This window comes from Drosophila yakuba, chromosome 3R, assembly GCF_016746365.2.
Source record: "Drosophila yakuba strain Tai18E2 chromosome 3R, Prin_Dyak_Tai18E2_2.1, whole genome shotgun sequence".
In the NCBI taxonomy this organism is placed as follows: domain Eukaryota; kingdom Metazoa; phylum Arthropoda; class Insecta; order Diptera; family Drosophilidae; genus Drosophila; species Drosophila yakuba.
In genome coordinates this window covers 21,392,119-21,419,236 of record NC_052530.2, presented here as the reverse complement: position 1 = coordinate 21,419,236, position 27,118 = coordinate 21,392,119, and the positions used below count along the sequence as shown (strand labels likewise).

The 27,118-nt window shown below is 45.5% G+C and overlaps 2 protein-coding genes across 2 annotated transcripts in view; both read right to left on the bottom strand.

The window, feature by feature from the left end:
• Positions 1-26,895, bottom strand: part of LOC6537819 (neogenin) — a 64,237-nt gene extending 37,342 nt beyond the window's left edge. Inside the window, exons 1-2 of the mRNA XM_002098324.4 lie at positions 26,560-26,895; positions 10,108-10,829 (exon numbers count right to left, since the gene is read on the bottom strand). Coding sequence (XP_002098360.2) covers positions 10,108-10,363 — 256 coding nt within the window. The 5' untranslated portion in view covers positions 10,364-10,829; positions 26,560-26,895. The remainder of the gene's footprint in view (positions 1-10,107; positions 10,830-26,559) is intronic.
• Positions 776-1,952, bottom strand: LOC6537818 (elongation of very long chain fatty acids protein). The gene is made up of 2 exons (XM_002098323.4): positions 1,449-1,952; positions 776-1,386 (listed from the first exon to the last, which is right to left on the bottom strand). Exons 1-2 carry the CDS (start codon positions 1,845-1,847, stop codon positions 955-957), a joined length of 831 nt encoding a protein of 276 aa, XP_002098359.1. The 5' UTR covers positions 1,848-1,952; the 3' UTR covers positions 776-954.
• Positions 26,896-27,118: the final 223 nt, after the last annotated feature.

Genomic DNA, 27,118 nt, shown 5'->3' with positions numbered 1-27,118 from the left:
TGTTGGCTTTTAATTTGCCATCGAAGGCTCGCGGCCGAGTGAGCAGCAAAGTTTTGAGAACGTCATCGCCGGACTGGGCCAAGAATTTACATAACTGAAAAAATATTGTGCGGGCGGGCCTAAACGAGGCACAAACGCTGCCCTGCGGCTTTCCACTTTCCACTTGCTGCCCTGCTTACAAGCATTTTTAAAGCGGTTTCCCTCATTTTGTCCCCTTTGCTTTGCATATATTTTATTTTTTTGGGAGCGAAAGCAGATGTAAAACTTCTGGCCAAGAAAAAATGCCAAGGCAAAAACAAAACAAAAAAAAAAAACACAAAAGTGGGGAAAAAATATGAATAAGCCGTACATGAGGCAGCCTTCTAGGCAAATGTGTTTAACATGGGGTAACACTGTGGGTGTGTGCTGGCTGGTTTTTCCACTCTTTGGCTTTGAAAAGAGGGCCCGAAAATACAAAAAAAAAAGACAAAAACCAACGTTGGCCAGAAAGTTAAAAGGTGGCCCAGGGGCCCAGGCGACACATGGCCGGAACATATAGAAATGTGGGCCTGGAACACGTGGCGGCCATAACTGGTGCCGACTTCATCGATATTTCATTTAACCCTTTAATAAAAGATATGCCCGGCTAACTTACTTCATAACTTGTCGCCGCCGCCACTTTCCACATTTTCCCAGGCGAATAGGAAGTTCTTGTGAAAAGTTTAAGGAGCCTTCGCATTTAGCTGCCGCTGGCAAATTGAAATTGATTACCAAAGCAAAACAATTGAGCGATATGTTTAGTTTGGTGGCGATGAAACGGAGGGGTTGGGACGCAATCCGAAATGTTTATTTATACCAGGCATTTTGGGTTCGATCGGTGCCCATTTGCATAAGCGACCGACCAGCTTATTACACAATTTAATATGGAAATGACGCGACGCGAACTTGAACCTCACATTCAAACGGCAGTACAGCTCAGCTGGCATTCAGCTTGGTCTCCGCCGATTTGCGCTGCTTGCGTATGTAGGTCTTGTAGTAGAAGTCGAAGAACATGGAGAACATGAAGATGTTCTGGATGAAACCGATGAAGGCGATGAACACCGGAAACTGGCACGGATTCCGCACGATAACAAGCAAGAAGTGAAAGGTGAGGTAGCCAAACTGCATCAGCTGCAGCTGTGTAATCCGCTGCTTCCACCACAAAAGATTCTTCACCGCTCCTAATGAGGCGGCATAGTAGTAGGCATACATCACCGTGTGCACCAGCAGATTGATTACCCCCAGCATGGTGCAGTGGGATCCGCCCAGGAAGGTCATGAAGATGGACACGCCAAAGACCATGCCACCGTGGTGGTACACGTGCAGGAAGCTCACCTGCGAGTTCTTCTTCCGCAGCACTATGAAAACCTGGCAATCGGTATTGGTACATAGAGATATATATAGAGATATACATTGAGCCACCAACTAACCGTATCCAGCAGATCCAGGTACTTGAGCATGTAGTACGCATACGAGGCGTACAATGTCTTCATCATGGCTGGTGATCGATCCGTGTGGTCCACTGGCTGGCAGGTCCAACTGTAGCCCGGCTGGAGGTACGTGTTGGTCAGGCCAATGACGAATATGGTGGCATTGGCCAGCACCTGCACCACATTGTACACCTGCATCACCCGTTTCAGCTCGAACGGAGCACGGTGCTCCATCCAACGGGGTCCGTAGTGGAGCACAAAGGCCACGTAGAGGGCGACAATGGCCAACACGATCCACAGATTGCCCAGCAGGGGCAAGTGCGCCACTCGGGGATCTCCGTGCTCGGCGTACAGATCCCTGACCAGGCAGTACAGGTAGGCCACCATATTGTGCCGCATCCTGGCTCTCGATTCAGTAATACTCCCTGCCAAACTGCCGGTTAGCCGGTTAGCGATTTGCTGTCCGCGAGACACGAGGGTCTTCAGTCTTCTGAACGGAACTGCTCGAAACCACGGGCTATCCGGGCATTCCGGACATTCCGCGTATTCCGAGCTGGCTATGTTAATGACCGATAAATGAGAAGCACCACGCATACCGGATTAACCCGAGTCAGGCGTTGCACTGCCAGAGAGATTCGCGTTCTTTGTCGCTGGTTTATAAACTTGTAAGCTTGGAATTGCTTTGGTTTTGCGCTCAGAAAAACACTGAGGGAAATTGTGGCTTACGCTGAAAGATTTCCAGATCAATTCCAAATCATCTCTTTCATAATCGAATTTCCTTAAAAGACCTTAACTATTTTACTGAGAAAAGAAATTGGTTGTCTCTTTTCCAAAAAAAAAGTTGCCCAAGTTGTGCAACATTTTTTCTTTATCTCCATGAACTTGTGCCTGTCAGGGGGTAAACAGCGTTTAGCTATTACTTGACAATGTATGAGAATTTATGGGCTATAACCAGCTGCTACGGAAACTTTGCTGAGTGGGAAAAAATGATGTTCCAGTGGGCAAATGTGGGTGGTGCTGGGTGGTGGGCTGTTAGCTGTTAGTGGTCGATGGGTGGTGACATCAATTTGGGTTACTCAACGTTAATCGTTTGGCTCGCAGCTTGCGGCTGCGAGATATATGCAACTAACCCAGTTTACAAAGCATGCCAATAAATTTGCAGCATAACTGCCAATATAAGCGCAACTGTTTTGAAATTAAGCCAAAAGAGAAGCAAAGGAAAAGCAGAAAAGAGGAAAATGGGCGGCAACGTCAGCTGCAGCAGCTAGTATCCGGCATCCAGAATGCTGTATCCAACATCCAACATCCGCCATCCGACATCCGCAATCCAGTGACCCACTGAGCGACTCCGCCATGCTTGATAAATTCGCCAAGTCTGTACAATGGCTGTAAATAGCCGCGGGCATCGGACAAATGGCTCTTAAAAACAACAGCAAAAGCAGCGGGAGCTGGAGGAGCTGGATGAACTGGAGCAGGAGCTGGAGCAGGAGCTGGAGATCGCAGTCGAGCCAGCTCATCGAAATAGGCAAAAGTGTTTTACGACCTGGCTTCTAGCGCAAACCGAGGGCCATGCAAAGGAGCAAAAGGAGCCAAAGGAGCAAAGGAGGTGGGCTGCAGGTGGGCAATCAAGCTGAAGCAGGTGCAATTTGTTTGAGCAACGTGCAAACTTGGCTAGCATTTTGTGGTCGAAAGTTTGCAGTTGGGCAGGGGCTTCAGTTTATTTCGATAAGTAAATGTGCCAATTTATAGAGCAGAATCAATCAAGCAGACGTACGAAAAGTTTACCTTATTGGCCATTAAACAAGGCCAGGTGGACTTTGTTAGGCGAGGTGAGGCGAGGCCATTTCACTTACTTTCACTCGCGTGTCCTTCAGCCGCAAGTGATGCGATGTGTGTACATCACACACAAACACTACACACACTCACATGTGAGTAAGAGTGTCCTTGGGGCTCCTGCGGTGACCTTGCTGTGCGGCAGACATGGAGCCAGCCAGCGCCAAAACAATCATTTGCATTTCACCTCCCCACGGACAATGTAATGGACGTCAGCTCATTTGCACAAATAAGCCATAACCGTCGCACGTTCCCCTCCGATTGGCGGCCATTTTCGGAGCTTCAGGAGGACAGGACGACAGGAGGACAGAACCTCAGCAGCAAGGACTTCAGGAGCGAGGAGTTGCTGCGCTGGTGCTGTTGCAATAACGGTAATGGCCGCGGTAACGACAACAGCAAACAACAGAAATAATAATGATAATCATTTTGCGCGCACCGGAAGTATGCAAATATACGACTCCAAGGACCAAGACGGACGAAGCAAGTGCGGATGTGCGGATATCCGCATATACGGGCATGTGCGGATTCACGGCTATAAGGCTCTTTGGCCGGCCAAAGGAAAAGGAAAAGCCCTGGCCTTAACAGCTCGCCCTGAAAATTAAAAGTACGCCGCGAATGAAGCGTTAATGAAGGCGAGTAAGTAAACAGTTTTTGAGGGCGACAGCATAAATATGAAAATGAGTCCTGGCCACGCCCCCTTATGTCTCTGCTTAATACATAGTATATAGTGTTCTGTGTGTCGTCGTCGTCGCTGGCCATGGCATGAAATGAAAATAATAATCTCTTTGGCCAGGAAATGAAGGGAAATTCAACAGGAAACTTTTGTGACGTGCCGCAAACAGTCCGTGCAAACACACTCGGCGACTCTTAATGTGTGTGTGAGTGTGCGAGTGTATGTGCGAGAGTGTGTGCGCGTGTGTGTGAGTGGGTGTTTGTATTTAAATTGAAAGGCCCAACACAAACACAAGCCGACCAACACTCATGCAGGTGTTAAACTGCGCGCCGTCTCTTTGTGTGAGTTGCCAATGCAAATTACAGTCATTTGGCCAGATCTTTTTTTCCAACCAACTTCCTCGGGAATTTTATTTAAAAACGCTGAAAAATATATAGAGGTTTTCATTGGATGGGAAACTGCACCCCTCTCCCCCTCTCCCTTCACCGATTTTTTCCCGCCAGTTGCTGGCCAGCAGTGTCAATGGCATTGTTGCTTGGCACGCACTCGCACTGCGAAAAAAAAGTGATGGAACTGATAAAAAAGTAATTGAGAAAAAGCCTCTCGAAAAATTCCTATTATTTTTTAATAACCAAAAGAAAGGCATAGCATTTTCAATACATTTCTTTGAAGTTACTTAACGAAAAAAAGGTGAGGAAATGCATATTCAAAAGAATTATCAGGTTTAAAGAGGATTTTACAATTAAAAACGTTTTAATGATATCAAAAGCAGAGTTTTTGTGTAATACCTTGAGGCATTGAGTGCAGGTTTAAGTGGGTACCTGTTTTTTTCCGTGCACCTGGCACCGGCTCACCTGTGCTCTCCGTTTGGGAATAGCAATAAAAGTTTATGTGCACTTATTATGCGCCCAACCGACCAACCAGCCAAAACATTGCACCTCTGAGGACTGTCATTAGTGAATAGTGCATAATTTTCGGGACAGCCGACAATCTGTGCACGGGCGTCTATAATTATCACCCCGGCAAGTGAATGGGGCGATAATGGCTTGATTTTCAGCTCGGCAAAAGAAGGTAAATGGGTATTAATTATTATGATTATGGCCGCTCTTCGCTCCAAAGACACTCGATTCGAGCGTGGAAGCTGGCATTGCCATGGTAGAAACGTCCTTTCCTATTTTGGCAGCGGCTCGTTCGAGCGGAATTTGGCAAATGCCGAAAACTTCAAGGGTATTATGTATATAAATGTTGGCCCTGGCCATGTCTTCTAAGCATATTTTGAATGCCAAGCAAATCCACTGGAGTGGCACGATGTCCCCATGCCACTCCACTCCACTCTTTGCCACATTTGCCCCATGTTTTAGCCATGAAAGTCACTTCCAAAGTTCAAGTCAATGTCGCAAAATGTTAACGGCGCGTTAATAATGCGATTAGTGGATGCTACAGCCCCATTCCGATCCAACGATCCTGGGCTACTGGGCTCCCCCAAACATCCCATTCAAAGCCAGCAACCAGCATGTATCCCCGCCGGAGGAAGGAAAACACATTTGAATGCGACCGCCCCAAACTGAAGTAACATGGCAAAATTGGCTTTAATTGGCAAAATGAATGGTGGGAGTGGGAGTTTTTGGGGCCACAGAACATGGGTTTCCCTCAGTTCTTCAGCTCCAGTGCTAATTAATAAATTTCTTGGGGATTTCTAGCTGCGTCCTTTTCGGGACTCGCCTGCCATAATTATCGCATAGCAATCGCCCAGGGGACGCAGCGTGCAAATGTGTATTCTGTGTTCGCTGTGTATATGCTAATATATACGAATTTATATGGAATGGATGTACGGATATCTGCATAGGGAAGCTAGCCTAGATGATCCTGCAAAATCCCCGCTAAGTGAAGCCTTCAATTACAGTCGTCGGTGTGGCGCTGTCGGCGTCAATCCCCTGGTAATAGGATATTTTCAATTTCCATTTGCCCGCTCGTATATTTTGCAGTTTCGTATTTGTTTTAAGTTATGCGCCGCCCAAGTCTCTCCAGGGGAATCGTTCACTTCTTTTTTTTTCCCCTCCTCAACCGAACATATTTCATTGATACGCCGTTTCAATGGCACTGGCGGCGGAAACATGACAGGGTACATATATTCAGGAGGATATACATCTGGGCCTAGCTGGAATATAGCTGGAATATAGGGAATATTGTCAAACAGGCGAGAAACTGGCAGAGCTGCCATGGGTCGTCCTGGTCACGTAATTGAGCCCTACACCACGGGGCAGCAACGGCTAGTGGCGTGTCTGCTGGAGTTGAGTCGATTTCTGGGCAATAGAAAACGAATTGTATGCACGGAAATATGACAAACAATCAAAACGAATTCGGAAAAACCGCAACACAAACCAACAAATGCGCCAGCTGAGCCCGAGATTTGTTTCCCCAGTAACCAGCAACCGAAGGGATGGGTCTAGATGGGTTTCAATGCTCTGGATGGGATGGAGGTGATGGGTGGGCAGAGGCACCACTGCGAGTTAATGGAAATGGAGGCGCGGTCGGCGAGAGGCTGGAAAAATCCTGGACGCCTGGCACAAACGACAGCGACTACGGCGTCTGATGGAAATTTATTGCTGGCAACATACCCAAAGGGATTCACAAATATAATACTATAGTCGCAGCGATGGAGCAGGAGCAACAATACACTGAGCAAATAGCTAGCTGAATATAGCTACAAATGGGTGGAAGTATGCTGCACATGCTGATATCTGATATTTTTAGATTTTATATCAATGTGAATAATAGTTTTGAATCTTTTTTATTTCCCCTTGCAACCATTAACCAATTAACTGCGGGTTTCCCTCAGTGCTGGATCAGTAAATGGAGGCGAGGACTGCATACAAACACGTACTCCATGTCAGGACGTTTGCCAGCCCCGAGCCTGATCCCTCCCAGCTTCGACCCAGCTAACATGGCTCAGAGCCGGCGGAGTGGAGAGCCAGCGAATTGGCGGGCGGGTAAAACTAACCCTATGAACAATTTCCCAAAAGCATCTGCAAAAACATACAAAATGCGGTTTTAGCCGCTGAGAGGAAATCTGTAGAGGGAGCGGGCACGAAAAATCTGTTGAAAAAATATATGACAGCTAGAACATGTTGCCAGCATTTCACCGCCCCGCGTCCTTGCCCCACCCCCTCACTCCCCCCTCCCACCATTCAGTATCCGCCAAACAAAGCTGCTGTGTTGAGCCAAAAGTGAGCTGCAAGCACGCACTGTGCATATTTTGTTATGAAAATTTAAGTGAAATCACTAAAAATGCCAAACAAAACAGCAAGATATGCAAAAATGCAGCGTTAGTGGGCGTGGCAGTGTGGGAGGTGGGCGGTGGGCGGAAAAGCCCTCGAGGCGGAAAACAGCTGTTGTTTGTGTTTGCTGCTGTTGCTGTTCTTGTTGCTGCTGCTGCTGTTGCTGCTGTCTGCTGATGATGCTCGTCTGCCGCTTCTTCCGCTCCCGCAGTCTTATGAAAAATTGTTGTCAGTTTATAAAATGGTAGCTAGATGCGAGAGGCACTGCGCATCCTTCAAGTGCATCACGTGCACCAGATTCTCAAACAGGCAACTGATGCCAGAATGAAAATGGGGGTCTGGCTCATGAAAATGGGTCAGAGCTGAAAGTTTGTCCGGCGGACGAAGCTGGATCGCTTTTCGCTTGCAGTTTATGGCTCGTGTTACTCAATAAACATTTGTCAAGGCGATGCAACCTTCGCACCCAGCCACCCACACCCACACCCAGTCACACCCACACCCAGTCACACCCACAACCCTACGAATGTAACGCCAATTTGCTGGTATCGGAGCCAGCAGCATCCCATTTTCCTTTCGCTTTTCCTTTGCCAACTCGGCTCCCTTTTTACAGCGTTCCAGTGTCAATTGTAACGTTTTATTGCCTCTTTCTTCGCATTGAGTACACGGCGGGAAAAAGAGGGTTTAAATGTAATATCTGGGTCAAGAATTAGGGAAACGTCTTTAGCATTAGTCAGCAGAATAGCTTCATTTATACAATTATAAATTAATTTCATTCCATTTGATTGGCATCTTATTGTTAACACAATTAAGTTATTTGGTTCCTGTTTTAATTATGAGTTTAGCCAATAATGCACTTTGTAAATTATGAATTCCTTTGTAAAATGCTTGCTATTTATTAACTTCTCTCAAATTCCTTACATTTATTTCCTTACTTTTATTTCCTTGTATTTATTTCCTAGTATTTATTTCCCTACATTTATTTTCTTTACATTTATTTCCTTACATTTATTTAACAATGTGCTGCCAGATTGAACTCATATTCCTTTGTCTGTACAAGCACATACATAAGCGCTAAAGGTAACTGGCGCACGAGGAAATTTATGATCAGTGACAAAAGCACATTCTCACCTTTGATATAGCTTTACTGCCTGAGCCCTTTTTCCACTCCACTCGTATATGGCCGATGTAGCTGGGATAAGAACAGGTCTGTCTTTGGTTTGTTCTGTTTTATTGTGCCCGCCCTTTTGTGGCTCTGTGGGTGGTTGTGGGTGGTTGTGGGTGGCTCAACATCTCCGCTGAAAACCACCTAGCCCACCTCTAAGCCCCGCCCACCTTGGAAAAGTCCGAAACCAGTGCCACGCATCGATGGCTCTTTTATGCGCTCCGCAGTTTTTCGTTTTTCGTTATTCGTTTTCCGTTGATTTTGCCTCATTTTTTTTTTATTTTTTTGCGACCCTCGGCAGCATTTTTTGCACAGTGTTTGCCTTCGGATTTTTGCGATAATGGAGACAAATGTTGTGCTCTTAAATTTATCGATTGGTTGGCAAAAGTTACCAAAGGAAAATATAGCCCTGGATGGCGAATTTGTTTTTATGGCCGCGCCCGCTTGTTTGTTCATTCGTTGCGTTGCGTTGTGTTACGTTGCGTATACGCCCCGTGTTCGCCATTTTCGCTTAGCCTTTAAGTTGGCTGGCGGCGCACCTGAGTTTTCAATTTATATGATGTTTTCCATGGCCTAATAGAAGAAAAGCAAAGTGCCAGACAATGGACTTTGAGTCCCAGATAATCTTGTGCCGAGATAAGCCAACTATTTGTGCAGAATGTTTGTCTGTTTCACCACTTTTCCACTTTTCCCCTTTGTTTTTTTGTTTTTTTTTTGGTGGGAAGCGTTGGACAGAGAAACTTTGCAATTGAAAGTTCGGCGCTTTAATTCTGAGAAAGGGAGAGAGAGGCAACTGCTTAAGTTTCCGCCGCCATAACGAGTTATTAATTGTGGCTGGGGTTTTGGGGTTTAGTGGGTGGCGGTGGCTCAGCTGACCGCTCCACAAATGACCTCGGTATGCCGGAATTCTCTATCTCGCGGTAAGCTTTCCCTCTATTCCTTTCGTTTCGCGCTCCTCGCTAGCGGCCTCAGCATTAAACACCACAACGTGCTCGAGGACCTCGGCGCCTGGATTTATGCAGCGTTACATTGGCATTAAAATAGCAAAAAGGGATTACGGGAGAGCACTGCGGGCCAGCTCTCATATTTTATTATATTTTTACATTATTTTTCTTTTTTTTTTTTTCCTATCCCCGCCAGCGCTTTTGGCCCCACGCGCTTATTGCCCCCACATTGCATCGCACTCTCTATTATGTAAAAACATAAATGCAACTTGCGTTGAGTGCTGTGCGAAATAAAATGCGATGACTGCGAAGCGATGCAGAAAAAGCTGCACGGCAAAATAGTATATATAAGTTGCTTTGGATTTGCTGAAAAAAGTGGCATACAAGAAGATTTTTTTTTCAATGGATGTCGTAGATGAAAAAGTTATCAATGGCTAGCTTATTAGGTGGGATTATACAAGTGGTATGTTTATAAATCAAATTGGGGAGTTTAAATGAATAAAGTTCATATCTCTATACATATTTGCATGGATATTTACTGACTATGTTAAAGTAATATAAACAGCTATACTTCAGAGGTAACTGCCACATATTTCTTTCAGTGCGCTAGAAAAAGCTGCGCTCAGCTCACTCATTCCACAACGCCATTGTTCAGATGTGACTCGAACCTGGGGAGCGTACTTCGTATATATGAGGTATAGAATACAACTAGGGAGGAGGGAGTAAAAGGGGCGGAAGGCGGGAGGCGCCACGGATCCGAATCACTTACCTCGATTTGAAATGGCGGCCTCGACGGCGAACCCGCCGCTTCCGGCATGCGCGTGCAGCAGCCATCCGAGGCTAATTACAATCAGAATGGGGCAATTCATTTGGAGCGGAGCGCGGTTGCGTCGCTGGCTGCTTTTCCTGATGCCGCTGGCGGTGGCAGTGGCAGTGGCAGTGTCGTGGGCGTGGGCGTGGGCGTGGGCAGTGGTGGTGGGCGGGGCCAAGGCGCCTGTACGTATGCTACGCGAAATTATTTTCATTGTTCCGCGCTCGGCACGTATGATGTGGAGTTTTTAGGTTCCGGAGTTCTCCTCTATTTTCGCCGGCTTTGTTATTAAATTTACTGCAGCTGTAGAGTTGCAAAGTGCTGTTCCGTTTATATATATTTTTTTTGTACTTTTGCCCGTTTTAAGTTTTCATTTGGTTAAGCGCCAACATACTTTGCATAGTCGCTTTGCCGCTTTGTTTAATTTACAGTATTTCCAGTTTTTCAGTTTTTTTCAGTTTTTTTTTTCGAGCTTTCTAATTAGAAATCAAGCGAAGGACCGCAAGCAGCAAATGTGTAGCGCACTTTTGTGCGCTTTCCCTTGACAAATTGCGGCTGTGTTACGCGAAATATTTTCTAATTAATTTCTATTGCAATGCTATTTGTTGTTGGACCGAACAAACTAATTATCATTGTTGGCCCGCCGCTTGTCCAAGTGCAAATTTATTTTTGCCAAATATCTGCAACGGAAATGTGGAAAACAAATAAATAATTATTATTTTTCGCTTGCAACATGGCACATGCAGAGGTAAAACTTTCTCACCCGCTGGCAAAACCAAACAAATAAAAACCAAAAAAAAAAAACACGAAAAACTACACTTGGCTTTTTGCGATCTTTAAGCTAAACTCCGTTTCCACTTTGGGCCACAAAACTCTCAAGTGCAGTGTGCTCAGGAATGTTTTTGGTGCTCAAAGCGAACATTAAAGCGCAGGATATCTCAATGCGTGTGTGTGTGTGCGTGTGGCACTCGCATGCGCTCCATAAACCCACACACGCACACACACTCACACACACATGCACCGAAATGCGTCTGCGAAACTTCACTGACACGCAAAATTACCCCACAAAGTGCAATTAGCACACAAGTTAAATTATAAAAGTTCCGTTTTTTAACCTTTTCCCTCAGCGTTGATCCTTCGCCCACCCACACACATGGAAATTTTGGACAAAAGGAAGGGAGAGTGGTGAATGGTGAATGGCCGGGTAAACAACACTTCAAGAGCAAAGTCCAAAGCCAAATAACAAATTGTTCCTAGGGCGGTGCAAGCCCACACCACCCCAACCCCTTGTGCCATATTTAATGACAAAGTTTTGCATAATTTCATGAGTTTGCTGCGTTATCCTGGCCACATGAGCTCGGGTAAGCCGAAGAAAAATCAGCAAACTGAAAAGTTCAAATTATTTCATTATCGCTTTCGTGCAGGGCAAAACTACGAGCAAAAAATCAGAGAAGAAGGGCAGAGGGGCAGCGGAAATGTGCTCGAAAAAAGCCATAAAAACAAACTGCGGCCCGGCAGCAGGATGTCGTGGTCAGTGGAATGGGTCGCGACGGCTGGGTAAAAAAAAAAAGATGAAATGAAGTTATAAATTTAGATTAACCCCATGCAGCCGATGGCGGCGACTCACTTTCGCTCTCACATTGGCAAACGCGGCCTGAAAAGTCCATTAAAAGTCACAAGGCAGCGGGTGCCCATAATTATCTATCGCTTTCATTATTACCCTGGGCATCCAGTGGCGCCAGATATCAAGTATACGTGGCTATGTGCCGCTCATGTCCTGGAGGAGCAATAAAATATTTGTATCTACCCCGGTCCAAGGCTCTAAGTAGGTCGCGTAGGTGGCGTTTGGTGGAGCGCAGCTACAAATCTGCACCGGGCATATAATTACTCAAAAAGTTACCTCGCTCGCTGTGGAGATTCCTGGTACAGGATAGCCGGGATGGCTCCGGTTTTTATGCGCGATGATGCCGGCAAAAAGGCTTTTATCATGTAGGCGGTAAATAGCCGTAAATAAACAGGACGGCGCATAAAACGGCAACAAAAGACGCGCCCAGGTCGCCAGGCCGCCGTTGTCATCGCCACCAATGGAGGAGGAGCATTAACCGAAGGACATGGGCACTTTTAGAAAAACCATAGACTGAAACCAGTTCAATCCTTAGCGAATTTTTGGTGTGACAGAAGAACATTTAGATCAATAAGCCTTGAAAGCCAGTTATTTAATATTTCAATTTGTTTACCGATTCCCGATTGCAATAAGTGGATTAAGTTGGCTGAAGCTCTTGGCAGCTATTTGGCCTATTAATTTAGCATCCTTTTTTCCCTGTGCATCGCCTGCTGTCATCCACTGTTGCTGGAGGACCAAGGTTATCGGTTTTATGGGGCTTTGGCCTACAGATTTTTATATGTGTGCCACATGCTGTGCACTGCTGCCTTTATTTATGAGGCAGGCGGCCATCCCAGCCAGCATCGCAGGACATACTACACAGGCTACAAATTTCTGAAGTCCTGCAATTTGATCTCCGTGTTTCGGTCGGTCAGAGAGCTCTGGCTAAATGTTTTAACAATGTTTTTATCGGGCTCTTGTCGAGCCTTTGCCGCTGCGGTGACTGCGGTCGCCTGGTAGCTCAAAAAAAAAGAGCCAAAGTCATGACCATAAAAGTTTAATATTCTAATAAAGCGGATTTAATTATTTAAAAACAACATTGCCACGTCCGAACGCCGACGGTTTTTAATTTTTACGCGCTCTGTTTCGCTGTCGCAAGGCAACTTGAGACGACTTTCGTCTAAATTGCACTTTGCGGTACAATTTCCAGCTGCAAGTTTGCCAGAGCAAGTCGTAATTAGTTTTTGCCGGTTTGCTGTGAAACTGATTTTCGCTTGACGGGCGGCAAAATGGGTTGGCCACTGCACTGGAGGAACTGAATCCGAGGGCAAAGAAATAGCTGCGTCTTTTGTCAGCCGGGGGTTTTACACCGCCCCACCCCCCCCTCTTCAGACCCTGTGGTTGACTGGCGGAACTTTAAAATGGGTTAATTGCATTGTAAACTAAACGAACAAATGGCAAACAAGTGGCACAAGAGGGCAACAAGACAGCAAAAGCGGCAAAAACACCAACGAGCCAACGAGGCAACCAGCTTGCAACTGCAGATTCGATTTGAGCTTTGGCTTATTTATAAATCTGCAATTTCACCCTCCTGCTAAGTTTCTCATTCTTTGCAAGTTTCGCTTGGCAACCGACGAGTGCATCATTAAAACAAGTTTTCCCAGCGATAAGTTCTTGTGCAACGACAACCAGTTACCTGCTATCTGTTTCATCAAATTTCTGCACTGATCCAAAGTCGCTGACCTTAAGGACATGCCATTTCTGTTGCTGTCCAGAGAATATCTTAAGATGTATATTAACAGGGTAAGCATGCTGCCTTATAACACATATATTCCCCATCTAAAGGCAGTTGTACAGGGTATAATTAGTCAGTTGGAAGAGCCAGTAAGCTTGGCAGAAAACAAAGCTGGCAAAACTCTTTTTAAATCGCAGCAGCCTGCGAGGCGTGTAATCAAAGAGGGGAACATGGCTAAAATATCTAATAGAAACGCACATGCGGCAACCCTTTTCCCCAGTGAAGAATTTCCATCCAGAAGCCTGTGGCAGTGAATTATTTGCAATTCTGCGAGAACGTAGCTGACAGCGACCATGGGCGCCACATTGTCATCGGAATGATTAACAAGGCGGGCCACAAAGTTGCCAACTTGCTGCACAAAGGCGGTTGGTATTGAAGGAAAAAAAAAAAAGAAAATGGGTATAACCCCAAAGCTCTTCACACACAAAAGCCCGTTGCGTGGAAAGTTCAAGCCGAACACTTGCCACAAACTCCGGCGGATTGACACGGCAACAATGTGGCAAGATGGTAGATGGTGGATGGTGGATGGTAAATGGTAGATGGTAGCCATAGCCCCACACGCACGGATATTCCGATCCCCAACCTAATATGCAGTTGACAAGTTTTAATGAAAAAAAGAAGAAAAAATTCTACGCAGAGAAGACGAACGACAGGATACTAGAAGTGGTAGAAGTAGTGGAAGATGTAGATTCAGCCGGCTCGATAAAAGATTATTAAAATTTTCCAAACGAATGGCAAAAGTTCACTGCAGCAGTTTGTCAAAGGTTCAAAAGGTTATCTGCAACACACACTCACACACACACACAAGCCGAGAATCTTACGCTCGGAAAAGCGGTGGAAACTCACTCACTTGACGGCCCCTCAGTTCACGTGTGCGCGGGTCTACAAAGTTGACAGACATTTTCCACAAGCAAAAGTCAAGCACCCATCCAGTACTCGACTCGCATGCGAATTTCCCATGCACAGATGGGGTCAGGAAAGTGGTTCCCCCATCGTAGGGGGCACATATCTTATAGTCTCATTTTATTTCATAAATTTCGTGATGTTTCTAACCCACTTATAGCACTATCATACACATTTAGTTTAAGGACTTGCTGTGTGTTACTAGGCAGGTGACCACGGGTGTAGGGACTTTAAATTCGACGTTATCTGCTCGCAAGCAGTGCAAATTAAATTCTGGGCTCACTGGACAGCGGAGGTAGCACCATGAATGCCCGTACATGAAATATGAAAGTAATCTCCGCATATATTAAGGCATTTGACGGCTGCTTTAATATGCAGCCAGCCGGCAAAAGGAGGCATCTCCTAGCTCCTGGGCCCTTGATACTTTGCATTTTTGCTGAGGCAAACATAATTCGTCTATTATGCAGGCTGCCACAGAACAGGACGAACACACACACACACACACATTGCCTTACACACACACACATGGGATATGAAATGGGGTATGGGGATAGGACATGGTATGGTATGTGTGGTTTTTCAGCCGGAGTTCATAGATCCTGACTGCCGCTGTATTCACTTGGCAATTACTGCTTTATTTATTATGCCGAAATGGATTATCCCTTGCAGTGCCCGGGGATGCAATTTCTGCTTGTGCTGCTATTTTGTGCCGTCAACATTTTTTTTTCCATCCATCCGTGCTGCAAATTTTCCGAAGCACTTGTGTTGTCCTCGTCATCATCGTCGTCGTCGTCGTCGCTCCCAATGGAAAATATTTGCATGGAAGAACTGTGTGGCAACAAGGCCTACGGCTGCATCCAACCTATCGTGTATCTAATCCAGTGGCTGTTGCACCGTTTAAAGGGTAAAATGCCCAGCGTCGAAACATCCTGTGCAGGCAATTGAATTAAGCAAAAATAATCCTTTGAAATGGCATTTAACGGCAGGGCTCTGAAGCCGTTTAAATGCAAATACCTCGGGACGCATTGTTCGAACCGGACGTGGCTGGCCTCTGGCACACGGCGAAATTTGTAACAAATTCGATGCACACGAAATCCATAAATCAAATCAATAAAATGACAGCATGAAAAATTGCCAACACAAAAAACCGCAGGCCAAACCATTATTTTGGAGTCAAAAAATCGACAGCAAAATGGCAAAAATGTCGCCAGTTTTGCCCTTTTTTTTCCAGCGATTTTTGCCATTTTCAGAGCACGAACAATGCGCGGATTCGAATGAAATCCGCAACCGCATTTTGAATGGCAATCAGCAGTTAGAAAAAAGCCAAGGCAACAATAATAATAATAGCAATAATAATAATAAAAAGAACAATAGCGAGTGCGATATGCAATGGAAGCTAACCTTTTCGACACCTACAAATAAATAAATGGCCAAGTAAATATTGAAAACAGCGCCAAGGCAAACACCCAAATGCAAAAAAACAAAAAACAAAAAAGGCGTTCTGAACTGGGTAAGCAAACAGGAAAAGGCTGTATAACACGATTGTTTCCAACGCAGGGCGTTTAGGGAGTCTGGTACCGGGCAACGGGGCGTATGGGTAACGAATAAAATTGTTGACTATGCCATAAAGCGACAGCCAGAGTTGCAGGAGCAGCAGAAACCGAAACAGAAACAGAGACAGATACAGAGACAGAAACAAAGACAGTAATGTAGAAGACAAGGAGATTGAATGAAAATCCTCGTATGACATAAAAAATAATACGCAACATGCGAAAACAGACAAAACTGCACACACAGACAACAAATGGCAGAATATCGCAGCCAAAGGATTGCGAATCCAAATACGAATACACGAATCCGGGGCGTATTAGTTATATTTCCCTTCGCCTGTCACTTCTCCTGTGGCGTCAGCTGGCCAGGCTGAAGCCCAAGAAGCCAAAATCCCAATCCGAATCCGCATCCAGAGGAATGCCAAGTGGAGAGGAGCTGCCGAGCGGAGAGAGAAAAAGCCGCTGGCAGGAATGGCAATAATAATACGTTATTGGGAATATTGATTGCTCGTATTAGGGAGCTCCCATACCGAAAGCGTGCTAGGATTTCCCTGTTTTCCCCGGCCAGGAAATTCGCATGACAGCGTTATGACGGGCACGCACTGATAAATGCCCCGAAAGTCGGGGGCCATTTTGTAGGTAAAACCAAAGCCAATGCCAGCAGCAGGTGTTCTTTGTTTAACGCCCAAATGACTTTCGCATTTCTGCCCCACCAAATATCCCACTTTCAGTGCCCGAAAAGCACACTCAACTGGCAACTGGCAGTGGCAGAGTTTTTTTTGTTCCTGCCCCCGGATATCTGATGACATGCAACGGTTCTGTCAACAGGAAATCCAAAGCCAAAGCCAAGGCAAACGAAGACAAGCCCAGGCGCAAAGACCAGCTGTGATTAATAAACAAATTGAAATACCTTCGGCTAAATAAAGAGCCGAAGACGCGACTCAATAAATCACCGGCTTATCCACTCCCACGGCGACTGGGCCAAATCAATTATAGCCGAGCACACACAAAAACATGGCCTTAAACAACGTGGCAGATAATTTATTGATTACCATTAACAAACAGCATGTCAAGTAAGTGTCATTAGAATGTCAACGCATGTTGACGAAGACGCTGCCCCCAGGACACTCCTGCTCCCCCATCCTGCTCCCCATCCTGCTCCTCATCCTGCTGTCTTTGTTGGCTGTCTGGCTGGCTGGCGAGTTGGCCAACTGGCTGATGGACAGTGCCGCCCTTTGACCCCTGACACCCGGAACCCCTCCGGACTCTAGGCCTTTGTCACGCTCATTAATTTACGCCGCGTGGTGTGTGTGAGAACAAGTTCATTTCGTTTGCAATTTCCCGCCAAAGGCGTTGGGTTACTGACCGCGACTCCATCAACCGTTGACAACGCAAATTGACCAAGTTGGCGGGCCAAGAAGCTGCCTCGCCATTTTAGCCACCACCTTTGCCAGCTGTCTGCGCTGACAGGTCGAGGGCCGTGGAAAAAAAAGCACACAAAATACTGACAGTTTGACAAATTGTTTATGTAAATGGAAGTGCAAGTGCTTGAACAGGGGGACCTCGGATCGCAAGAAATTCACTGGGGCCAAAAGCTTAGGCATATTGGCTTAGTGACACGTTTTTCCGTATTCTCTTCTGGCACTCCGCTTCTCCGGCTCTCTGGTTCTCCGCTTCTCTGGTTCTCCAGCTGGCTGGGATCCATATCACGCTGGCCAAGAGTAAACATCTAATTTACTGTTTGTGCTCTTTAATTGTTTGCCATGCCCAAGGGGACAGCAGAACGCTCGAGATACGCTGACAAGCTGAATGGTTTTGTCGGCCCCATAAATGACAACGACCTTCGCGGGTTTGCGAATTCCGAGAGTTTCCAGAGTTTTCAGAGTTTCCAGGGGCAGCAAGTGGGCGTCACCCTAAAGACTCTGTCCTGGCAATTAAAAACGGCTGCTTTCTTGGAATTTCAACTGCGGCCAGCGACTAGCCTGCAGCGAGTTATATAGTTTAGGTCCTCAGTTCTTAGCTCGCAACACTGAGAAAAAAAACTAGGAACTAGGAATAGGAACTAAAAGAAACCTCGAAAGGGAAACTGCAAGACAGTTTTTAAAAGGCTAAGAGCTTCAAGGAGTATGTAAATTGAGGTGTTAGTAGTGCCAACTGTACTGACATATTTTTTGCAGTGTAGACCTGGCCAACTGGTTTAAGTTGGCTTCCTTCTGGCGGTTAGGCCGACTTCCTGGGCGTCGCTCTCCTTGGTGGCCAGCAAAACGCTTTGCCAGCTTTCTTTCGCCTGCTAGTTTTCATTTGCTTTATGATTATGCGTGCCGTGCCTGAATGTATGTGTGTTAGTGTGTGTGTGGGTATGCGGGTGTGTGTGTGAGTGGACACAAAAGCTGTTGCTTGATTTCCAGCTTTTCTGCTTAGTGGCAGGCGGCTGCTGAATGCTGAATGCTTTTCCGCCAGACTTGCCGAAGGGCAGAAAGTTTTCCTTTTGAAACTGAAATAGCTTCGGCCCGTTTCCTTCGGGGTCCTTTTAAAGGGACCTTTATGGAACGACTTAGTGATACAGTTTTTTTTTTTTTTGTTGTTTTTGCCTCTTCCAAGCCGTTTCTCTGCTTTTGGCGTTATTAACTCTAATTACCACATTAAACGACAAAGTGTCTTAATATTCAATTATAAGTTTTTTCCTTTTGGGCCGTACAATATCCTTGCGTGTCCTTTGCCGTTTGCGGTGGACTATTGGAAAAGTTTTGCCGATATTTGTATTCGGGGACATCGTGTTGTGTGCGTTTGGGCTACCAATTTATGTGACCCAGAGCTACTGGCTTTAATGATGTCTAAGTGCTTACAAATTCTTTCACCAAATGTGTTTAGTGTTTAGATTGCTTTTGATTTTGTTTCGTGAACGTTGGACAACGGCAGGCCTAATGTATGAAACCCTGGTGATGACTCGTCTTTGGAATCAAGTCGAATTGAATCGATGAAATGAATTGTGCTTATTGACTTTTTTATCCACACTACTGGCAATTAACTGTTGCTAATGGCACTCCTCGTTCGTATAGATACACAGAGAAAAATGCTGTTGGTATTACGTGCTTAGATAAGCAATAGTAAGCATTGAAACATATGTATACACGTATTTAAATTAGTTACCTGCCAATCTGATATTGGAACTTTTCTCCCTGTGTACGCACTAAACTCGAGTGCAATTTGAGCCCCACGATGGCTTCATCAGGGAAATGCCTGACGCCACGCAGAAAAAAACACACGCTGTCGTGTGACAGCAACTCAATAAACTAATGAATGCTTATAAAGTCAGCGGCGCTGACAGAATTTTAATTAAAGAACCGTGAAGCGCTAATTTCGCATATTAATAACCGAGACAGGACTACCACTGCCACTACCGTGCACGCCATGACGAGAAGGCCACAAAGGATGTCTAGATGGGTATAACTAGCTGAAAGGCACCGGGTATAACTAGCTGAAAGGCACCGACTCGTCCTGCAACTGAGACTCCCACTGTAACTGAAACTGACTGAAACTGAAGCGGAATGTGCTGCGATCTGCAGCTGGCACACACAAAGGCAATAAATAAAACAGTAGCAGGAGTCGTCTACTCCACAGCCATTTAAGTAGTTCAAATTAATTTCAATTCAGCTCGCACATGTCCCTCCACTCGGCTCCACCACATCCACATCCACATTCAGAGACCCACTCAATCCGGCGGATGGATGAGGTGGATGGGTGAGTGGGTGGTGTTGGGGAATTTCTCGCCTCACCTCGTCTCTGTGGAGTATTTTATTTCGACGGCACACGTTGCAGACATAAAAGTCGCCGCGCTGCTAAATTATAATATCAATTATTTTGCAGCACAAAACACATAGGAGCAGAACGGCGACAGGGGACAGAGGCAGCAAAGGACTCTTCTGGCGACAGGAAGAGGAGCAGGTTAAATGCTCGCCGGCAGCAGGAATCTCCTGCCATCCTGCCATACAGTCACCCAGTCAACCAGTCATCCAGTCATCTGAAATGAAGGCTCCTTCGCCGGAGGCTGCAGTAATTACAACTCGGTATGCAAATGGCAGCTAACTAGCTGTGTCAGGTACGCAAACAAAGTGACAGCTTCGCACCGCTCGTCTCCTGTTTTCCCATTTTCTCATCCTGTTTAACTGGTTTCAGTGTTCAGTTTTCAGTTTTCCAGTTTATGGGCGCTCGGCTCATTTTGTTACGTTTTGATGGCTTTTCAATTATGCGCTATCAATTAACCAGGCCACAACCCATTTACCAACGGCCCATTAACTTTGGCTTTTGCCCGCAAATCAAGTTGTGTTTGCGTTCTGCACTGGCAAAATACGCATGTGTGTGTGTGTAACAAGAGGATATCATGGCACGCATGTCCTTGAAAAGTCAGCTACTTAGCTACAAAGTTTACCGATTTGAAGCCTAGTGTTTGCTTACTTTTCAAAACCTTTCAGATATATATTTCAATTTTCCCCAGTGCAGAAGTAGTAAAATCCATCTTATTTTCTACCCGAAAATGTGTGTTAAATCAAAGAGCATGTCAAAGTCAAACTTGGCCTGTGGCATTTTCCCTGTCCAGTCCTTAGATTCATTACACACCAACGCCTCGCCAATCTGAGGAGCTTTGCAACTTTAATTTAAGCACAACACGACGTTGCTCCTCTTGCCTGATGGAAAAAACTCATTAAATCAATTTCACACCAGACCGAAAGCCAGACCAGTTAGCACTTTTCAGGGCCGATACAAAAAAAAAGAAATACAAAAACATACAAAAATTTCCAGCTAGGGCGCCTGTTGGCCAAAACCTTTCCGGATTCCCCGCACTCCCCGTAATCGCCACCAGAACTCAAAAGGCGCGTCAAAAGCCGCTGCTGCCGCTTCAGATGAGTAGGCCCGGAAAATGGGAGACCCACCGAAAATAGCCGACCGACCGACCGCCTGGTGGCTAGCCATTGTTTGGGGAAAATGCTTTTCACAGCCCTTTGTTTTCCATTCCGCTCCTTGGGGCTGCTTTTCGCCTTTTTCTCTACCAGAGAAATTGTTTCTGCGTGATTGAGGTTTTCCGGCAGACCTTTTCTTCAATTCGCAGCTGCTTAGCTGCGGCCGAGGACCAAAAGAATCCTGGCGAGCATTTAAAGAGGACACAGGACCTAGTGGAAAATGTCTTTGTGGCCACAATTCATAAAATTTGCAATCGCCCTACTGACTATTTTTAATATTTTGATTAATTTGGGCTTCCCTTTGTGTGTGCCAGCCACGACACGAAAAAAAAAATAAAAAAGATGTTTTGCCACAAAGTGTAAATTGTTATCAGCGCTTGATCTTTTTCCACAGTACAATGGAAAACCCTTTTCGCCAAAGATAAACTTTTTTTTTGTTAAAACGAAGTAAAATCCAACAAAAGCCATGGCGGAAATCAAAGGAAAGGGACCTTCACCTGGCAACCCTCACAAGTGCTAATGGCGAACGGAGAATTCGTAGATCAGAGCCGAAAAATAAGGAAAATAATCTAAATGCAAATAAAACTATTTTCATGTCACAACACAATGGCTTAAACAAAAAAGGGGAAACAACTGGAGGAGCAGCAAAGAAATTCAGGGCGCCGAAAAGTATGCAACGTAAAAGGAGAGCGAAAATAAACACCAAGCAATGGCACACATTTTGAATACATTTATTTGCACATTTGGCAATGCAAACAGCGGGAAAAGTCTGAAAAGCCGGTCGAGAAAGCCCGGCCCAAAAAGAAAGAACCCTTTTTGCGCAGCCAAGATGGCGAAAAATGATGCTTCCCCCTTCGCATCCGAAATGAGTGAATTGTGTAACCCTTGCAATGATTTGTTAAATTACAAGCAAAGTTTTTCCAGTTACCAGGGGAGCTGGCAGCTGAAGCTCCATTCAAGTAATTAGTGAAAACCTTGGCTATGGCAATGAAAAATTGCCTGAAATTGGGCGTGAAAATGGCTTCCAACGTCGCTGTAGGGTTAAAGCAATTCCCCTTTTTTTTTGGTGGCTGATGCCTAGGAAAATTCCCCAAAAGTCACATTAAACACTCCAGTTTTCATTAGCGTTGCGTTCTATCAAGATCAAGTTCTAGTTTTTATTTTTTTTGGCTCGGCACTCGTAAGCCATTACTAATGCAGATAATTACAGTTTTAATGTGTGCTTTGCATTCAGTGCGGAAAACTTTAAGGACAAATTAATGAAACTTATCGGCGGCGTGTATTCAGGCAATCTCAGTCTTGTCTCTGTGAAACGGCAACTTTTTAATGGATCTCCCCCGCAGATTGAGGCAAAGTTGTGCCAAAACTTAATCCGCTTCGAAAACTCGGAGCCTGGACAAACATTTCAGGCATCCGCATCCCATGATCCAAGTATCCGAGTATCCAAGTATCCGAGAATCATCGACGTCCGCCTAGAAAGCTGCTGCTTTCAATAAACAAATTTGTACGCAAATATTTTGGTACACAAATTTCTGCCCGGCTACTAAATATTTTGTGTAAAGTCGTTGAGCATTCACAAAGATTGCAATAATGACAGTCGAGGCTCGGAGTGGGCGTGGCCGGAATTGTGGTGGTCCAAGGGAGGGGAAGGGGGGGGGCTAAAAGGGGGGCGCATCCATGGCGCAGAGTGTGTGTAAACTGGAGCAAAAGGCGGCATACATTACGGAAACGAAACGAGGCGCACGAACCTACGGAATGGAGCTTGGAGCTTCGCTCCAACTACGGACTGGAGCGGGACAGACACAGATACACACATACAGACATGCAGACATGCGGACACACACCAGCACACAAAAGTCAACATAAAATTTAATTAAAAACTTTGCAACAACTACAGCGATGGGGCGTGTGCCGCCTTCGAAAATGAACCAACATAATGCAGCGCCAGCGGAAAACGTGAGGAAAACAGCCCAAAGACGACTGACTTGCCGGCGAATTTTGTATAATATCTTTGCGCAACGGCAATCCGAATTGCCAGTCGCAAGTTGAGGCAGTTCGAAATGGGCACGGGAAAAATAGGGAATAAAAATATTAAAAAAATATTTTAAAATTCTTTTTCAAATATATAAATATAATTAATATCCGACAGCCTAATAAACTCTTAAGCATAAAATAAAATCCTTAAATTTTTGTCCTTTTAATAAAGCACTTACGTGCTACTGCCGCACTTATAAAGAAACATTTTTCTTGCGCTGTAAACACTCCACTCGATTTCTATGCCAACGAACGAACTATGAACTTGGAGTTAGTTAAATTGGCCAAGAATATTGAGCAAAGGCTGGCCTAAATAAAACCTCTAAGGCTGCTAAAAAACAGGCAGCGGCCGAAATTTAAATAAATAAAATGGCTGAAAATAGCGATGCCAAGGCAGCAGCAGCAACAGCAGCAACATCTTCACGATGATTTCGATGGCGATGCGGCAAACGGAAAACCAATTACGAATTCAAATGAAATTCATGAAATTCCAGCCACTTTGTGCCGAACTTAAACCACGTCTTTGTAATATATATCACATTCAGAGCCTCCCGGAAATAAAAATACAAGGAAAAACAGGAAGAAGGTGGCATAGTTTCGTAGGGCATCCTCGGGAATCGGAATTGTGGGCGTACATGTACATGGTACACACCCGCCCTCCCGGGAGACTTGGAAACGGGAAGCTTGAATCTTCTAGAGGCATTTAAATTGCCGGCATGATTTGAAATACAAATTGAGCAAATTGGCAGGAAAAACTGTGCAAAGTGCCCTTCGACCGCAATGGCAAGTGAATTGAGGTAGGATGTGGCATGTGCCAGCGATGCCATCGGGAAACTTCGAATATCTAAATTTCTTAGTAATATTCCTCTTAAAGTTTGCCATCTCTGTCGTGAAATTACTATTGATTTTTTTCAGCTTTATCTCAGTCGCCCGCGGAATATGAGTACACTCAGATAGTCAGATATCGAGTTACGGCAAAGCCATAATTAAAATGTTTAAAATGTGGTCACGGAATCTTTGGAAGCCTCCGCTTTCTGGCTTTTAATGGGCGATGTCGTAAATGATATGGCCACCGCATTGAATTTCCAATGAATAGCGACCCACGCCAGTGGTTCAAATGGTTTTTGGCGGCACTGGCGGTTTAGATGGCCTGGGGTGCCGTGTTGTTGTCACCTTGACAACCACCATGGAGAAGAGCTCGTTAGCCAGCTTAGCTACAATTTATCTCCTGCTGCAATTGGCGACCCACAACCACAGCCATCAGCACTCAGCACAAAGCTCCTCTGGCCGCCTAATCGCATTCAATTAACACACAACACACACCACACACAGTACGGCTGAAAGCCAAGGGGGAAAAAAGAAAGAAAACTGGACTTGGACGCAACTTCTTGCCAAAGGCAAGACAATGCTGAACTGAAAACGCTCGCAAGAATAAGAGCAAGTCCAAAGTGCATGGCAGAAAAGCAAATCCAATAAAGTTGTTATTGCTTTTGTTTCGGCTGGTCGAAAGGCGTTTATAAATTACTTAAAGCGCTTAAGGCCGGAGAAAAGAAAACCCATTTGATGGCAATGGCGAATGGCGAATGGAGAGTGGCGAATGGAGAGTGGCGAATGGGCCAACAACTTGTGGCATGACCGAGGCTTCGAACTCGCAAGCGAAGTCAATCCCGGCAATATGTTCGCCGCTTTTCCTATTGCCTTGGCCATCTTGGCTGCTGAGCAGATTAAAGCGTATCGTGTAGCAGCAAATCCAAACCGCAAGCGGCCAACAAAGGAGGAAATCGAGGAAAACTGGCGGTGGAGAGGAGTGCAGAAGTGGAAAAGCCGAAGAGCGGGAAAGCACTGGGAAAGCCTACCAATTGAATATCAATCAACTTTTGGGGCGTGCGTGTGCGTCGGCCAAAAGGAGCTGAAACAAAGGAGGCACTCAAGTGGGTGTGGGTGTGGGTGTGGATTTGTTTTGGGAATATGGATGTGGATGTGGGCACGAGCCAAGTGAAGTGGCCTTGCTCCCTCCCACTCCCATAATGGAATTAAAACTGGCAATTTCGGAGCAAATTACTTGATAGGCTGTCTTGTCTTGCAAGTGTTATGGCTGCTGCACGGGAAAAAACCATAATCGGCTTACTCTGGCATTCATAAAGCATATTCTAGCACAGGTTTTTACTCCACTGCTAATTGCCAAAAATTGAGAAGTACACAGAAAGCTACGGCTTTTCTTTATCTATTTAGAATTTAAGTTAGAAATGTATTCACTGCTTGTAGTCAGCTTGTGTTGAAAGTCTAAGGATAGAGTCCGTAATAAATGGAAGTACAATATTTTCTCTCAGTGCTCCGAATCGCTAGCACATTGCCATTGTAGAAACGCGTCTAACCGAATTAGGCAACACAAATCAATTGCATTAAATGGCAGCTAGCGCGTGTCTTCGCCCCTTTGGGCTGCCAATGCCTGTGTGGTTAGGATTCCGGCTTCCCTATCCGATTTTGCGAGCATTTTAGCATACGAAATTGGCGTACACGTCTCGAATGAGAATGTGGAATACTTTCGGGCAAACCAAATGCCAGAAACAATTGTGATGGCCTGAAAAGGCAGCCAAATAAATGCCGACGAACAGCTGCAAACGACTTATTTATGCCACAAAGAACTCGAAGCCCCATTCCACAGCGCCATCGTATGATATCCCTATTATCGTTTGCTTCTCGGGATTAAGTCTGCCTGGATCTGGATCCTAATTTACACAGCTTCTGGGTATTTACCTCTTCTTCCGGGGGCGCAAAAACTTTTGCCCAAATGAGAAGTCGGATGGAATGCCTTTCGGCGAATGCTCTTAAGTATTTAAATTCAGCGGATTTTTATGAAGCTCTCGCATTCCTTTGCCTCTCGCCATTGCATGTGTTTATTTCATTTCTCATTTTCACAAACATTTTCCCACCAACACACCCACCCACACACACACATTGTATACATATACAGCTAAGGACGCCACATGCCAAGTTCTACTTCATTTCATGTCGGCATTTGCACATTTTCCTTATTTTTCCCATTTGGTGTGTGTGTGTCTCTGTGTTGAGCGAAATTTTGTTATACTTCTGGTTTCTGAAGGCGGCAAAAAAAAAAGAAAAAAAACAAAAACACAAGAGGAAAGTGCGACTTGGAAGCCACCGCAAAACAATGAAAATTGGTTTTGTTACTTTGCTTACATTCGCAGACTCTCTTCTTTGGCTAAGACCGTTCTGCGGCTTAGCCCCCTTGGCGGTGGCTTTTATTGCCCGCCCTGTTATTGTTGCTTTATTTATTTGGCAGCTGGCGGGAGTAAAGGAGCCACAAAGCCACCCAACTCCACCCAACCTGGCATCCTAGCCAGGCACCCATATACCGAAGCTACCACTTCTGCCGCTGATGGCGTTGAGTATTATCGCATAAAATCCAAAATGTAAACACTGGCTCAAGTCGAGTCCTTGCAGCACGTATACGTTTATATTCTAAGCGACATTCGCTGCCAATTTGAATATATTTCAGTGCGCACAGCTCCCACAAGAATTCACTAATATGCTGCAAATTATTACCTGGGCCAGCGCCACTGGAACTCATGTGACGAACGATCGTTTCCCGTTTTTATTATCCTTCAAGGTTTGCACTTTTATCTCTTATTGGCTTAGTTTATACACTTGACTCAATTAAGTTAGTTTAGTTTAGCAGTCGGTGAACAACTGCTTGCTTGTAGTTTTAGTTTTAGCACACTGCACAAATAACCATTAGCCTGCTGCAAGAATCCTTTTTGCTGGCACAGCTGATGTCCTGCTGAGGCTTTTGGGCTTCAGCTACAGGATTTCTGCTCCTGCTGGAAAACACTAAGAGCGAGTCGCGCGCGATTCGTGTCAACTGCGTCGAAGGGTTCACTTTCAACTGAAACACTGCTGGCCGTTCGCCGTCGTTTCTCAGCGCCCTGCATTCGGGTTCGGGTCAACACTTCGGCTAGCCTCGGCTGCCTTCGGCTACGCCCACGAGGCCAGCCGAGCGGCGGTGAGAGAGGGCGCTGCTCAGAGAGCGCAAAGTGGCTGGTCTCTCTCCCAGTTCGCCGCAGGACAACTGTGCCACGGCGAATTGGGCATTACCAACTCAAGT